At 42.8% G+C, this 13,662-nt stretch overlaps 1 protein-coding gene across 13 annotated transcripts in view; it reads left to right on the top strand.

Moving 5' to 3' along the window:
* Window positions 1-13,662, top strand: part of SCN8A (sodium voltage-gated channel alpha subunit 8) — a 65,656-nt gene that overhangs the window by 41,997 nt on the left and 9,997 nt on the right. For 10 of the 13 annotated variants that reach the window (XM_068663612.1, XM_068663613.1, XM_068663611.1 and 7 more), the window contains 8 exons: window positions 808-1,046; window positions 1,477-1,650; window positions 2,480-2,836; window positions 3,579-4,049; window positions 4,457-4,574; window positions 5,273-5,427; window positions 6,336-6,509; window positions 10,813-10,935. In XM_068663612.1, coding sequence (XP_068519713.1) covers window positions 808-1,046; window positions 1,477-1,650; window positions 2,480-2,836; window positions 3,579-4,049; window positions 4,457-4,574; window positions 5,273-5,427; window positions 6,336-6,509; window positions 10,813-10,935 — 1,811 coding nt within the window. The remainder of the gene's footprint in view (window positions 1-807; window positions 1,047-1,476; window positions 1,651-2,479; window positions 2,837-3,578; window positions 4,050-4,456; window positions 4,575-5,272; window positions 5,428-6,335; window positions 6,510-10,812; window positions 10,936-13,662) is intronic. The other 3 variants (XM_068663617.1, XM_068663619.1, XM_068663618.1) reach the window with 1 other exon arrangement.

A 13,662-nucleotide genomic window follows, 5' to 3' on the forward strand; every position in this document is an offset into this window, starting at 1 on the left:
CTTTCCCTACCCATCTTCAGTACAAACATCTGTATAGCCTGAATAAAACCATTGCAAGTGGGGGAAAGCTCCTCTTTTTTTTTTTTTTTTTTTTTTTCTAGGCACTTGAAATAAGCCGGTTTAAAAAATGGACATAGCGTTACGTTTGATTTCTGTAAATGGATGTGGTTTGTCTTAATCAGGTTGTTCCTGTTCAGAATCCTTTGCAGCATTATGTCATGCATTTCCTCTTTTAGATCATGTCTGCATTCAACACAGAATTCATTTAGCTTTGTTATTTAAAAACTAGCACCGAAGACAGTTTGGAATCTTTAACTTTGCTTTAAGCCATTTTACCTTGATCAGTCCTGAGTTAAATATATCCGTTCATTTAAACTAGCTCGGATTGCATCATCAGATCAGCACAGTGCTGTTGCACAGATTTAAAACTGTGCTTCCTGGTAACCTCGTGCAGCTGTGCATGCGGCTCTTAACGTAGGTATCAAAGTGGAGCTGGGTACAAAGGCATCCCCTGCCTCTCTTGGGTCTGTCCTGGTGATCTGCCATGGTTATAAGCTTCTTTGCTTAGGAACTCTCTGTATTTAGCCATTGCAACATGTCCTGGAGTTCTTCATTTTGAGCGTTGGGTGAAGATAAGGCAAAATGTAACTTTGCTGCAAAAATGGTGAATCATTGTACAAGGAGGGAGACATGAGAGAGGTTCAGCATAGGCAAGATTGGAGAGTTTTTCAGCCATGCTCAGAGTCAAATCCAGCAGTGTTAGAGAAAAAGACTGAGCTCCATTGCTGTTTTCTTTTGTAACTGTAGAGCTGGAAGAGTCCCAGAGGAAGTGTCCCCCTTGCTGGTACAGATTTGCCAACACGTTCTTGATCTGGGAATGCCACCCGTACTGGATCAAGCTGAAGGAGATAGTGAACTTAATTGTCATGGATCCTTTTGTTGACCTGGCCATCACCATCTGTATTGTGCTGAACACTCTGTTCATGGCAATGGAGCACCATCCCATGACCCCCGAGTTTGAACATGTGCTCTCCGTAGGAAATCTGGTAAGATGGTGTTAGTAAATATTCCTTACAGATCTGCTCCTACTGGGATACGCTACTTGTTAAGGTAGAATTAGACTGAAAGAGCTGCTATTACAGGCTCCTAGGGGACACTGAGGCATGAGCTTGTGCTCGCTGCAGTCTGTGGTGACTCAGAGGTGCTGGCTAAGGGTGCAACTTTCTGGTCAAAACTTATTACTACCTAAAAATCTGCCTGTTAATTGCTGGTATGCCTGAGTAGGTCAGTGAGATTCGTGCCAGTGAAGCTGCCTCAGGAGAGAAAAGACTATTGTGGGCAAGCACATGACATTGTGTAGACTGCGTGTTTGAACTGGTGTGACGAATTGCATTGTTTGATAGTTACACTGAAGATCAGAAAATGAACAAAAGCGATTCTTTGCTTGTTCTTTTGTCTCTCTCTGCAACACTCCAGGTTTTCACTGGAATTTTCACAGCAGAAATGTTCCTGAAGCTTATCGCCATGGATCCCTACTATTATTTCCAAGAAGGCTGGAACATCTTTGATGGATTTATTGTCTCCCTCAGTTTAATGGAACTGGGTCTAGCAAACGTGGAAGGACTTTCCGTGCTGCGATCTTTCCGATTGGTATTCATATTCCAGTCCTTTTCGAATGTTCCAATCTTGCAGCTACTAAAGTAAAGGCAGCCCCTCCATCCCTTTTCCTCTCATTGTGTATATACAGAGAAGGTTCACTTGGTAGGTGGTGTTGAAGGACTTCGTTAGAACACACCTTTTATTTCCTGTGGTTCCTTGAGGTAATTTACCAAGTCAGATTTGCTAGGCTGTAGGTTACGGTGTAATAAAAGTGCTGAATACCTACAGCCTTCATGTGCTTTATCTTGTCCTGGCAGCAGTTAAGCTTTTGAAAATTAAATTCTGAAAACCTCAAGGTTGGGTTTTTGGGCACAGAGATCCCCCAGCTGAGGTCAGGTTTTCCAAAGAGCTCAGTACTCAGAAGCTCCAATTTATATCCAGCTTCAGCAAGTCCATCTCCAAATTAGATTCTCTGGATATTAAGCTTTGATTTTGTGTTCTGGATATGCCAGGAAAACAAGTGCTTTTTTTCCAGAGAAAGACAAGAAATATTCAGGGAAAAAAAAAAGTGACACATACCCTTCAAATAAGTCTTCCTTAACATTGCAAAGTTTGAAACTGAGAAGCTCCATACTTTTCCTTTGTAAAGGGAGATAGGTGGGTAGGAGAACAACTAAGTACAAATAAAGAAGGCTGAGTTGAAAGAGAAGTTAAGCATTCCCTACTGCCAGTGACCTCAGTAGCAGAAGCACTTATGGTTTCATAAAATATGTGATGCTTCCAGTTTAGAAAGTCCTGCCTGATTTCCCTCTTTTTTTCCTCTTTTTTTTTAAGGTGAAATTAAATGAAGTGTCATTTGTCTCTTTGTTTGCTTTTGTAGCTGAGAGTCTTCAAACTGGCCAAGTCTTGGCCCACTCTGAATATGCTGATAAAAATCATCGGTAACTCGGTGGGTGCTTTGGGGAACCTGACCTTGGTGCTAGCCATCATCGTGTTCATCTTTGCGGTGGTGGGCATGCAGCTCTTCGGCAAAAGCTACAAGGAGTGTGTCTGCAAGATCAATCCGGAGTGTGAGCTACCCCGCTGGCACATGCACGATTTCTTCCACTCCTTCCTTATTGTCTTCCGTGTGTTGTGTGGGGAATGGATTGAGACCATGTGGGATTGTATGGAGGTGGCAGGACAGGCCATGTGCTTGATTGTCTTCATGATGGTCATGGTCATCGGAAATTTAGTGGTCAGTAAATGGTTACTGATGGTTTTTATTGTTTTCCTCTGGGTGGGGTAAAACATGGAGAGACCACAGGACTAGGGGATCTCTTCCAGCTCTGTTGGGGTCCTTCATGGCCTTTGTGTATGAACAGTCCTGTTGACTTTGGTAGTACAATATTAAGGCTGTGTTTTGTTTGGCCTTAGCTTGTTGCCCACAAAAAGCATCCAAACACTTTACAATAGAAGCTGGAGGTACAAAACCCTCAGTCAGAGGTGACAGATCCACAAGGTGCCTGGGGGAGGTAAAAGATGCTTCAAAGTAAAACCTGGCTTTTCAAATTCCAGGAGAGGAAGTAATTTGGTATGCAGGGGAAGGCCTGAAGTGTCAAAATACGGTTGGAAGATTCTTCTAAAATCTGCCCACTGGTTCAATCATGCGGTATAGTTGCGTGCAAGAATCGACTGGTGAAACTGCACGGCTTGTTGTGTGGGAGGTTAGACTAGATCATGATGTTTCCTTGTATTTTATGAGGTAGTGTGAACAGTTGCATATCTTACAAGCAGCGTTGTGTTCCTCAAGTCCTAGATACCTCAGTGGGTCTGTTGGACACCAGAGCAGTTTCTCAGGGTGGTGTTTGGAGGCTTAGCTCTGCAACCTGATATTAGCAGGACGCAGGTGGTCAGATAGTCGGGCTCAGCTTTGGGAATGTTACCCTTGTGTGTCAGCACAGTCAGAGCTCTGCCAAGCGTGACCTCTTCTCCTTCAGGTGCTGAACCTATTCTTGGCCTTGCTACTGAGCTCCTTCAGCGCAGACAACCTGGCAGCCACAGATGATGATGGGGAGATGAACAACCTGCAGATTTCTGTCATTCGCATCAAGAAGGGCATTGCCTGGATCAAGGCGAAAGTGCGTGAATTCATGCACACTCATTTCAAGCAGAGAGGGGGAGATGAGGTCAAGCCCTTGGATGAATTGTACGACAAGAAGGTGAACTGCATTGCTAACCACACAGGGGCTGATATCAACAGAGACATTGATTATCAGAAGAATGGCAATGGCACGACAAGTGGAATTGGGAGCAGCGTGGAGAAGTACATAATAGATGAGGATCACATGTCCTTCATCAATAACCCCAATCTCACTGTCCGGGTACCTATCGCTGTAGGAGAATCAGATTTTGAAAATCTCAACACAGAAGATTTCAGCAGTGATACAGATCCAGATGGCAGCAAAGAGGTAGGATGTAATGTTAATAATGCGTTCTGGTCATTTCACCTGTGAACACCTGGCAGCATCTCGGGAGGGAGAACTGGATAATTCCAGCATAAAACTTCTGTTTATGTTATGTTATTGTCTTTGCATCCAAGACAGAAGCTACTTGTGCTAGCTGCTTTATGGAGAGCCACACATACTTCTACATTTACCTAGTAAATTCAGATATAAGATTAAAGGGACCAAATGAATAAGCTGTCTGTCTGTCCTGTTAACATGAGATGTGAGCTGGGTAAGGATCTTTATGAGGTGAAGTGAGGAAACAACCTTCTTTATAGTAAATACGGTGAATGAATTGCTGAGTCATCAGGAGGTTCGATATTTGGTGGGAAATAACTAGAGGTTGGAATGGTCTTTATTTTGTGTTCAAGAAACTGGATGATACCAGCTCCTCTGAAGGTAGCACCATTGATATAAAACCTGAGGTGGAAGAAGTCCCTGTGGAGGCCCCAGAGGAGTACCTGGACCCAGATGCGTGTTTCACAGAAGGTAAGTTGAGTGTAGAGACAAGCCTGTGAGCTGTTACTGGGCCCTGTGTCTGCTGGATGCTTACCTTAAGGTTAGGTGTGAGTCTGGACTGGGGCTGGGTATTTTCAGCCTGTTTTGAGAGTCTTCTTGGACTCTGCATCACAGGTAAACTGATCTAGAAGAATTTGCAAGGTGAAGGCCTTGGAAATGTAGTTGCCATTGCAAGGATCTAGATGACCTACCAGTAGGGAATGTTGATTTTTTTGTACAGTTAATGCCTTAAGTACTTGGAAGTAGAGAAATCTGCTTCTTTTTTTTTTCTTTTTTTCCCTCCCCCCCTTCTGTCACTGGCCTCAATGTCTTTCAGCAACTGATCCATTACAAGTATTCCCATGGCAAGCATATTTTAAATGGTTCAAGGTTATTTTATCAGCAAGTTCTCCATTCCTGTCCTGTCAAGTGCATGGATACCTCACCAAATATAACTAGCTTAATCTGTTCCCAGATCCATGTTAATTCAGGTGCCCAGATAGAGAAGTGGTGAAAGTAATCATAAAACCTCAATAATATACAGCATTTAAACTGAAACTCAACCCGCTTAATATTATTGGCATCTAAATCTCTTCTTGGCACTGACAATTTTTCATTCTTCCATTTTCTCATCTGTTACCTGACAAAACCTGGGGCTCATGTTCCTTTGTGCACTATGCCCATTCCAGGTTGCATGCAGCGCTGTAAATGTTGTCAGGTCAATATTGAGGAAGGGCTGGGAAAGTCTTGGTGGACCTTGAGGAAGACGTGTTTTCTGATTGTGGAACATAACTGGTTTGAGACTTTCATCATCTTTATGATCCTACTGAGCAGTGGTGCTCTGGTAAGTAAAATACAGAAATACTTGTAGCCCAGTGGTGTTAAACGTGTACTAGTTAAACATATACTTGGGAAAACTGTATAGGAAATTTGGTGAAAAAGAAAGCTATGATGATTCTTACTTGGAAAACAACACAGCTCTGTTGTGTACTGTACAGAAGCCCTTCTTGATGAGTTTGTATTGTTTTATTTAAGAATGTAGACTAAAATCCTGGAAATTTCTGATGGTAGTTTGACTAGAAATGTGATGATTTTGGACAATCAACTTTTATCTGTCTCTCACGTCCACTTTACCAAACAGGGATAATTACGCTTCCCTTTCTTCACTTTCTTGTCTTTGCAGAGCTTCTTGAGTTCCTGATGTTACACAGATGCAAATAATCCCTGTGTGTTTGTCCATTTTCACACAGTGGGTTATACAGCAAACAACCACAGCATGCATTGCCCACAAGTGGACAGAAGTCCACAACAATTAGTATCCCACAGCAATAGCCGGGCATTTTTTACGTGCATATTTTTCATAGTTACTAACAGTGTGATTTCCAAGGAACTTAGCCAGTTTGGATCTACTGAGTGCCAAGTAGCAGATAAAAACCTGTCTGTATGTTACTGGAGTCATACTGGGTGCTGAGCACTTAGAGATAAAGGATTTTACTCAGATCCCTAAAAGGCAGAAATGTTTTTGTGTAAACCTAGCTTTGTAGGGTTATTTATTTAGGAGAGGATTTTTTTTCCTTTTTTTCTTTCTTTTTTTTTTTTTGGTGGTGCAACTACTATAACAGATAAATTGCACTGTGTAAGAAATGTAATTCCCCTGCTCCTCTCAGTATTGTTTGAATAACCTTCTGGCTTACCACGTTGAACTGTGGAACAACTCTGATGTAATGACAGGGGTACCTGGTTATTTCCCAGGCTTTTGAGGATATTTACATAGAACAGAGGAAAACCATCCGGACCATCCTGGAGTATGCGGACAAGGTCTTCACTTACATTTTCATCCTGGAGATGTTGCTGAAATGGTGCGCCTATGGATTCGTCAAGTTCTTCACTAATGCCTGGTGCTGGCTGGATTTCCTCATTGTGGCTGTATGTATCCTCTCCCCATTATTTCTATTTGGAAAAAAATGTTAGCTAGGAGAATGCTGGGGTAATGTTTTCTCCTGAGAAATGTCCTAACTGAATCACGTATTTGATGAGGATTCAAACCCAGGTATCTGTAGGTTTCCAAAGCACAATGGAGGATAAAACCTTTGAGCCCTCTGAGTTTTGCTGGCATTTCCTATGCAACTGTGGATTTCTGCTCTGCAGGTTCTAGCGAGCCTGCAGAAATACACCTGGGTTTTCCAGCCCTTGGCTTTTTTGCTCTTGTGAAGCTGTTTTTAAGAGGCCTGCTGGCATGTTGAGCTCCTGACAGGTGCTAGCAGTGGAAGAAATGGTGCAGACATGGTATTCCTAGGTGACACCTCCTTTCTCTAGTCCTTTGCTTGCATTGTTAAGAAAGGGAGGATGCCGAGGCAAAGTCTTGCAAATAGGAACTGAAGTCCTAAGGATTTGGAGAAGGTGGGGGGAATTTTAGGATCCCAAGTGCTTGGATTAAAACAGGTCGTCATATCCAGTTGTGAAGCAGCATCCTAGTGAGTGCCCCAAGAGAAAGTATAAAGAAAAAAAAAACTAAAAAATTTCCAAGCCTCTTGTTGGGAGAAAAGGAACATTTTGAATATGATTCACTTATGCCAAGTTGCTGTTCAGCGACATTATCACTCTGGAAATATTTCTGAGTAGGTGGTGGAACTATCCTTGGAATTCAGGGGCAGAAGTGACTCAAGATGTCTACATTTCCTGTGGAAAACTGGCTTTATATATATATATATATGTATATATTTCTTTAAAAAGTCCTCTCTGATCCCCTTAACACCTTTCCTGCTAACACACATCTTGAAGAAGTAACTCTTCTTTTCTGAAAATATCTCTTTCACTGCCTTGAGATGAAGTACAAATGCTGACATGAAAACTAATGCTAGCTACCACCTATTCCTCTGTATCTCTTTGAGGAGAGTGTTTCAGAAAATGAAATTCTTTGGGGTACTGTATTAAAAAGAAGACCAGCAGCTAAGCAACAAAAGTTTCCTTGTCTTCCAAAGTACCTGCTCAGGTAATAGAAAGACAGGCAATGAACAAGCGCAGCACCAGTGATAAATGTGAGGGACCTGAATTTACAGTACTGTAGGAGAAATTGCTCTCTTTGCTTGGTATCATAGATGGGAAAGTTGCACAATTTTGTCTGCAGAAAAATCTGAAATGAGAACCAGAGATGCAAAAGCTATAGAATAAGTTGATGTTAAGATAATGAACCGAGGCTGAATATTACTCAACAAAGTCTCATCTCTGCATAGTATCCTGTAACTGTTGAACATTTTTTTTTTCAAGTTTTCTAATGTGATGTAGATGGGGGTTGAGTGAAGTCACACGATGGCAGCCGTAACTAACGGAGAATAAGCCTTTGCATCATAACAACGCTCTTGAATGTTATTTTTCAGGTTTGATAGCATTGTCAAATAACTCTCCTCCTCTGATTCCCAAAGCTTGCTGGGTGTATTTATGAAGACAAAGTCTTTTTCTGGGTAATAATGAAGGCTTCTGCTTTTCAGTCAATCTGGGATTCCTTTTGTCTGACATCGGTGCCTGCTGTGTCTTCTGTTGGAGTGTCCCGAGAGAATAATACTGAAAAGACCCAATGAAAGCTGAAACAGCCTTTAGACATTTTCCTGCCGTTTTGTTAGGTTCAGACTCAGGAACGAGGCATTATCCTAAAGGGAAGAAGCTCTAAAAGTGAGGATTCAGTGAAGCCTGTGCCTTGTATTATATTTAGGGAATAAAATGCTGCGGTTCCATATGCACGCTGTGTATATGGAACTCGTAGCCTGCACCTCCAAATGCCACGAGTGTTTCAAAATTTGGGAACTGAATCCTGATAGGTTTCGGGATTCCACCAAAATCCTATAGATGTTATGCCTGTACGTAACTGTCCTCCTCAAAGCTGACCGAAATTTTTGCTTCGTGGGCCAGGTTTGAGCTTCTGCCAATTGCTGCTGCTGCTTGTGCAGCCCTGCCTGAGACCGAGGTCTCACCGTTAGTCTGTCCTGCAGGTGATTCCTTGTAAGACTTTCTGTTCTGCTTGTTTCCAGCCTGATTTGCATGTCCTCAAAGTTCTGTGCAACCCCAGTGTTTCAAACAGAGTCCATTCTTTCAAATCTTATCCTTGAAATAGGCAAACTTTAGGGCACCAGGAGTGTACCAGTGTTGCAGTGCCCTTGGTTCCTTCCCTGGCAGTCTCGGTTTGTTTCACAAAGGCTTTGTTGTAAACCTTTGTGGGTTTTTTTACTATGCCCCTGGTGTTTTGTTTTGTTTTTTTTTTTTCATCAGTGTAACTTCAAAATCCAAAAAAAAAGGAAGCCGCATGGAAAAAAACAAAGGGCCATGTTGCCATATATTGTGGCTTTAATTTTGTGCACTTATTTTGGTGCAAATCTGAAGACAGAAAAAAAGCATTAAGCACATGCACAAGCAGTTAAATAAGGTGATATCTGTGTCCTGCAACCACAAGCAAGTTTTGTAATTCTTCCAAACACTCCTCTACCAAAGAGACTGAAAACATGTTCCTATGCTGCTGCCTGGGCAGCGTTAGCCATTCTTGGAAAGCTGTAATGGGTAGAGAGCATGTACTGGTGGTGGATGAGGAAATATGTGCTTGGCCCACAGAGGGTAAGAGTCTTTTGCTACCCATAATACCCAAAGATGGTTCTTTAGACCAGGCTGTGCAAATGTAGCTTTACATCTGAGTCCCTGGTTTTGTCCCTTTTATATCATGGGAAAAGGGTATTGTCACAACTGAGGAAGGAGAACAGAAATTCCTCTGCACGTTTATCCATTTGAAATCTGGTCCTGAAATTTTCCTGGAATATATGTGGTTTTATAAATATCATCCCTGTAATTAATTTCATGTTAGTATTTTATTTTTTTTTTAAGGAAGGATAAATAGAAAGTGTCCTGTTCCGGGAATTAAGATTTAAACAAAACAAAAAGCCCACATCTGTTGTAGGAGGTCTCATGTTTTTCCATTATTTGTTACCGTATATCGATGTCTTTTTTTTTCCTTTAAAACAAGGTTGACATATCTGTTCTTATCTGTGTCTGTAACGTGATTCCAGCCAAAAATGGAAGATAGTGGGATGCTGGTGAAATGGTGTCTGTAGATACTATTTACATATGGCCAAGTCTTGTGTCATCTAATCCAAAGAATTTTCCATTGGCTCGCGTGGCAATTGGACTACTGCCCTAAATGCACGTGCCAGTTCAAAAAGTAAATGGCCCTGAGCTTTCAAGCTTTTGGTTAATCCCGCAGGGCTCTGGGCTGCCCACGGTCCCAGTGGGCTAAGGATATTTGGTAATTTGCAAGCATCGAGCCTAAAACTGATTGCAGGCTGCTAAAGAAAACAGGTTGTCTTTGTGGTTACGGCATTGAAAAGTGGTGTAAAGAAACCTGGCCCCAGCTTTGTCATGATTTTGGTGTTTGAGCCTGAGCAACCGCTAATTGCTGTAGTTTGCCTATGGGTAAGATGTGCTTATCTCACCTAACCATCCCTCAAAGATGCTCACAAATATCCCTGCAGCTTCGAGCAGGCAGCTGCTCTGGTACAAGCAGAAAACCCACACCCTGCTCTTGGGTTTTAAGGCAAGACGAGCTGGGCTCAGCTGCCCCAGAGGCTGACCCCACACACTCTGGACTCAGTGTTGGTGCTTTCCAGAGGTGCTCTGACCGAAGCAGACTCTCAGGCACGCGTCCTGTCCCCGAAGGCCATTGCCGTGGAGGAAACGCTGCCGCTCAGCACGAGCAGGGTGGCTTGGTGTACGAGTTGAGCGCAGGTTGTGCAGTGTGTGTATTTATCTGTATTCTTTCTCATAGGTACCTTTAAAATTTGTCTGGCTTAATTTAATGGGAGCCGCTGGGATCCTGCAGACAGTAAAGGGCGAGGGTAAGGTTTTTGTCATCCGTTTGGGCTCTTCCTTCCGACAGCCCCCTTCTCCGTCTGTGTGTCTCTGCCTCTCTTTCACTTATCTTTCCCCTATGTTCTTTTCTTATGCCTTTCTCAACCGCATTATTTCCTTCCAGGTCGTTTCAGTCAAGTGAAGTAGGCAGCTGGTGTCATGTCTTCGGTATTTATCTATGGGGGCCGCCCAGGCTGGCAGCCGGGGCTGGGCAATCAGTGCTAGGGGATTTGTTCTAACAGTCTGGAACCTTTTTTTTTTTTCTTTTTTTTTTTTCTTCTTTTTCTTTTTTTTTTTCCTTTCTTTCTTTCTTTCTTTTTCTTTTTTTCTATTTTCTGTGTAGGTCTCTTTAGTCAGCCTTGTAGCTAATGCCCTGGGCTACTCGGAACTAGGTGCCATAAAGTCCCTTAGGACACTAAGAGCTTTGAGGCCTTTAAGAGCGTTGTCCCGATTTGAGGGGATGAGGGTAAGATGCCATTAGCAGCTGATCCTTCTGCATGCCCGTGGAGCGGTTTTTTTTAAGCATGCTAGAACTGATCAAACTGGTGGAAAGACAAATTCCCGACAGAACCATGATGCAGCTGCTGACTCGATCACCTTTACCGTCGATGTCCCCTCACCCTGCCCACTGCTGCACACTCCCCTCTTAAGGAAGGGGAGATGCATCCAGCTGCCTCATTACATTAATTACCGGCCCAAGCCACATGCCATTTGTAGAATATGTTAACACTTGGCTGTTCTCATTTAGCCTGGCTTTGACCTCTAGCATCCGAGGGGGCTTCTCAGCTGTAACTCTTCTATCTAGGGAGAATCACCAGGTGCAAAAAAGCAGAATTTGAACCACCTCAGGGTCTCCACCCCCCCTCTCGGTGCTGGCCGCTGCTGGAATTCGATTGAAAGAATCTCTGAGGGGGTTTAAAAAAATCCAATCTGCCTGCACGGGGGTAAAAGGCTGCTTCCTTTCTTGGATAACCCAGGCCTTCAGGAAGGGACCGGTGGAGCTCTCAGCTGTTTGAGGAAAAAAAAAAAAAAAAAAAAAGGCTTTGGTTTAATTCCTCTTGTTGCACCTTGTTGTTCTCGGTCCAGTCTGGTGGTGACTGGAAGCCTTGTCTGGTAGTGAAGCTTTTCCTTTCCACTCCCTCCCCTTTACCATGCTTTTACGGTCCCCTGTCCTGTCACTGTGACACTAGCAACGAAGCACAAGCAAAGCATTGAACTTAACAAGCTTTCCTCAAATTCTTAGACAGCACCACTGTCTTGGGGATTTGAAATTATTTCAGTGCCTTGTTACTTTGCCACTAATATTCAGTATTTGGGTGCTTTTTTTTTTTCCATTTGGGATTGAAATAGTCTCCTAAGAATATGCAAAAAAAAAAAAAAAAAAATTGTATGTTATACTGTAAGTAAAGGGTATGTCATATGAATGGGTTTCCCACTTGTTCTTAGAACAATAATTTAGGTCTTTTTTGCTAAATCCCAGTTAGCTCACAACTAGAGATATTACAAGAGATAAGATTATATTACATATAAAAAAGAAATTGCATTTGCAGTTTTACTGCAGGGTTTGACTGGAGTGATTCCCCCTGGATCATTCTGATTTCCTTTGGATTTGCTGTAATGTAATTGAGTGCAAAGTGCAGCATGAAATAGGCCACAAACTAATCAGGAATTCTCAGATTCTGGAGGAAGTGATAGAAGCAAACGATATAATAATAAGTCCAAAGAGGATTGTTGCTTCCCTGATACGTTATTCTTTATTTTGTGTCAGGCTCTGTTAGCTTAATGCTAAACTTTATTATGTAACAGGGTACCGAAGGACGACAATTCTTCCATCGGCACAAAGCTAGAGCTTTTGCTGGCTCTGTGCTGCTCCTTGTCCCCTCCTCAACCCCAGCTTTGTTGCCCTGTTGGGCACCTGAGTCCCTTTTCCTTGATACAAATCTCCCCCAGACCAATAATGCTGGGGCAGCAGGCTGAGTGTGCACCCGGACCAATTTTCTGGAGGTGGAATTGTTTTTGCCCCTAGCAGATTATCAGTGCAGCTCTAATTAATTTCGGTGCCACTAAAGCACATGGTCGTTTTTGCTCGTGTATTGCTACCCGGTAGTTTGTGTGAGTGTCAGGAAAAAGGCTAGTGTGATCCTAAAGGAAAAGACCCAGCACTAAGCTAAGTGTAGGTATGAAAAGCTATTTGAAAGCCATGCTGGAGAGCAGCTGTGGTTTATAATACACAGTCAGGAAATTCTTATGCTTCAAGCGGGGGATTTTCACGACAGCAAAATTGATCCAGAATTATGACTGCTAACCAGTGACCCTGTTAGTTACCTAAACCCAATTATTTTTCCTTTATTTTGACTTGAAGACAAGTGTTGCTGCCCTGTACAACCAGAACAATTCTACAAAGCCAGAGAATAGAGATTTGAAATGCCTTTGCAAAGGAAACAGAAAATGTAGTTCTTTGCTTTTCTCTACTCCATAGTAATCTGCATTTTAAAGAGCTTGCTCTGCTCTTAAATTATTCAGGAAGTTTGACAGTAATGCTATGAAACATGCATGCATTTTTGTCAATTGCCAATGTACAGTCTGCACACAAAAGCCATGTTCCTTCGCTCGAATCTTTTTTGAATGCTGTATAAATTTAGCGTCTTGTAAGTGACCACGTTTCAGGAGGTTATAACACTTCTTCTGCTTCTTGTGAGGAGCTGGAATAGACCAGCATGCCGATAGCTGAAGGATTTTGTAACAAAAAGGCGTGCTGCTGTTGTGTCAGTGTGCAGCAGCGAAGCATCCTACTTGGATGAAGGAGGAATGTAAGCAAAGGCGTTGTTGTGTACAGAGCCTGTCTGCAGGGTCTGCCTCAAATCTTTGCCTTCACAACTCCCTGTGGACACAGCGATGAGTTCAGGATGTCATTTACTAATTGCAATGCTGCTCATTGTCTAGATCACTGTTTTCTTTCCGTTTTCCTTCATGCTTACTAGGATGGAGGATGGGCGCTTGCTGCAGAGCTTAGCACGTGTGTGGTGACTGCATCCAGCAAACAGATCTCGTACAAGGAGAGGGGAGAAGTGGCAGGGCCAGCAGTGGCTCAGGTGCTGCTGTCTGAGGGCTCCTGGATCACACCATGTCGAGAAGTCTTTTCAAAGCTGAGGTGCAGGGGTAAAAACAGTTTAGCTGCCGTTCATCTATTAAA

Source organism: Anas acuta, chromosome 29 (genome assembly GCF_963932015.1).
Source record: "Anas acuta chromosome 29, bAnaAcu1.1, whole genome shotgun sequence".
Classification (NCBI taxonomy): Eukaryota; Metazoa; Chordata; class Aves; order Anseriformes; family Anatidae; genus Anas; species Anas acuta.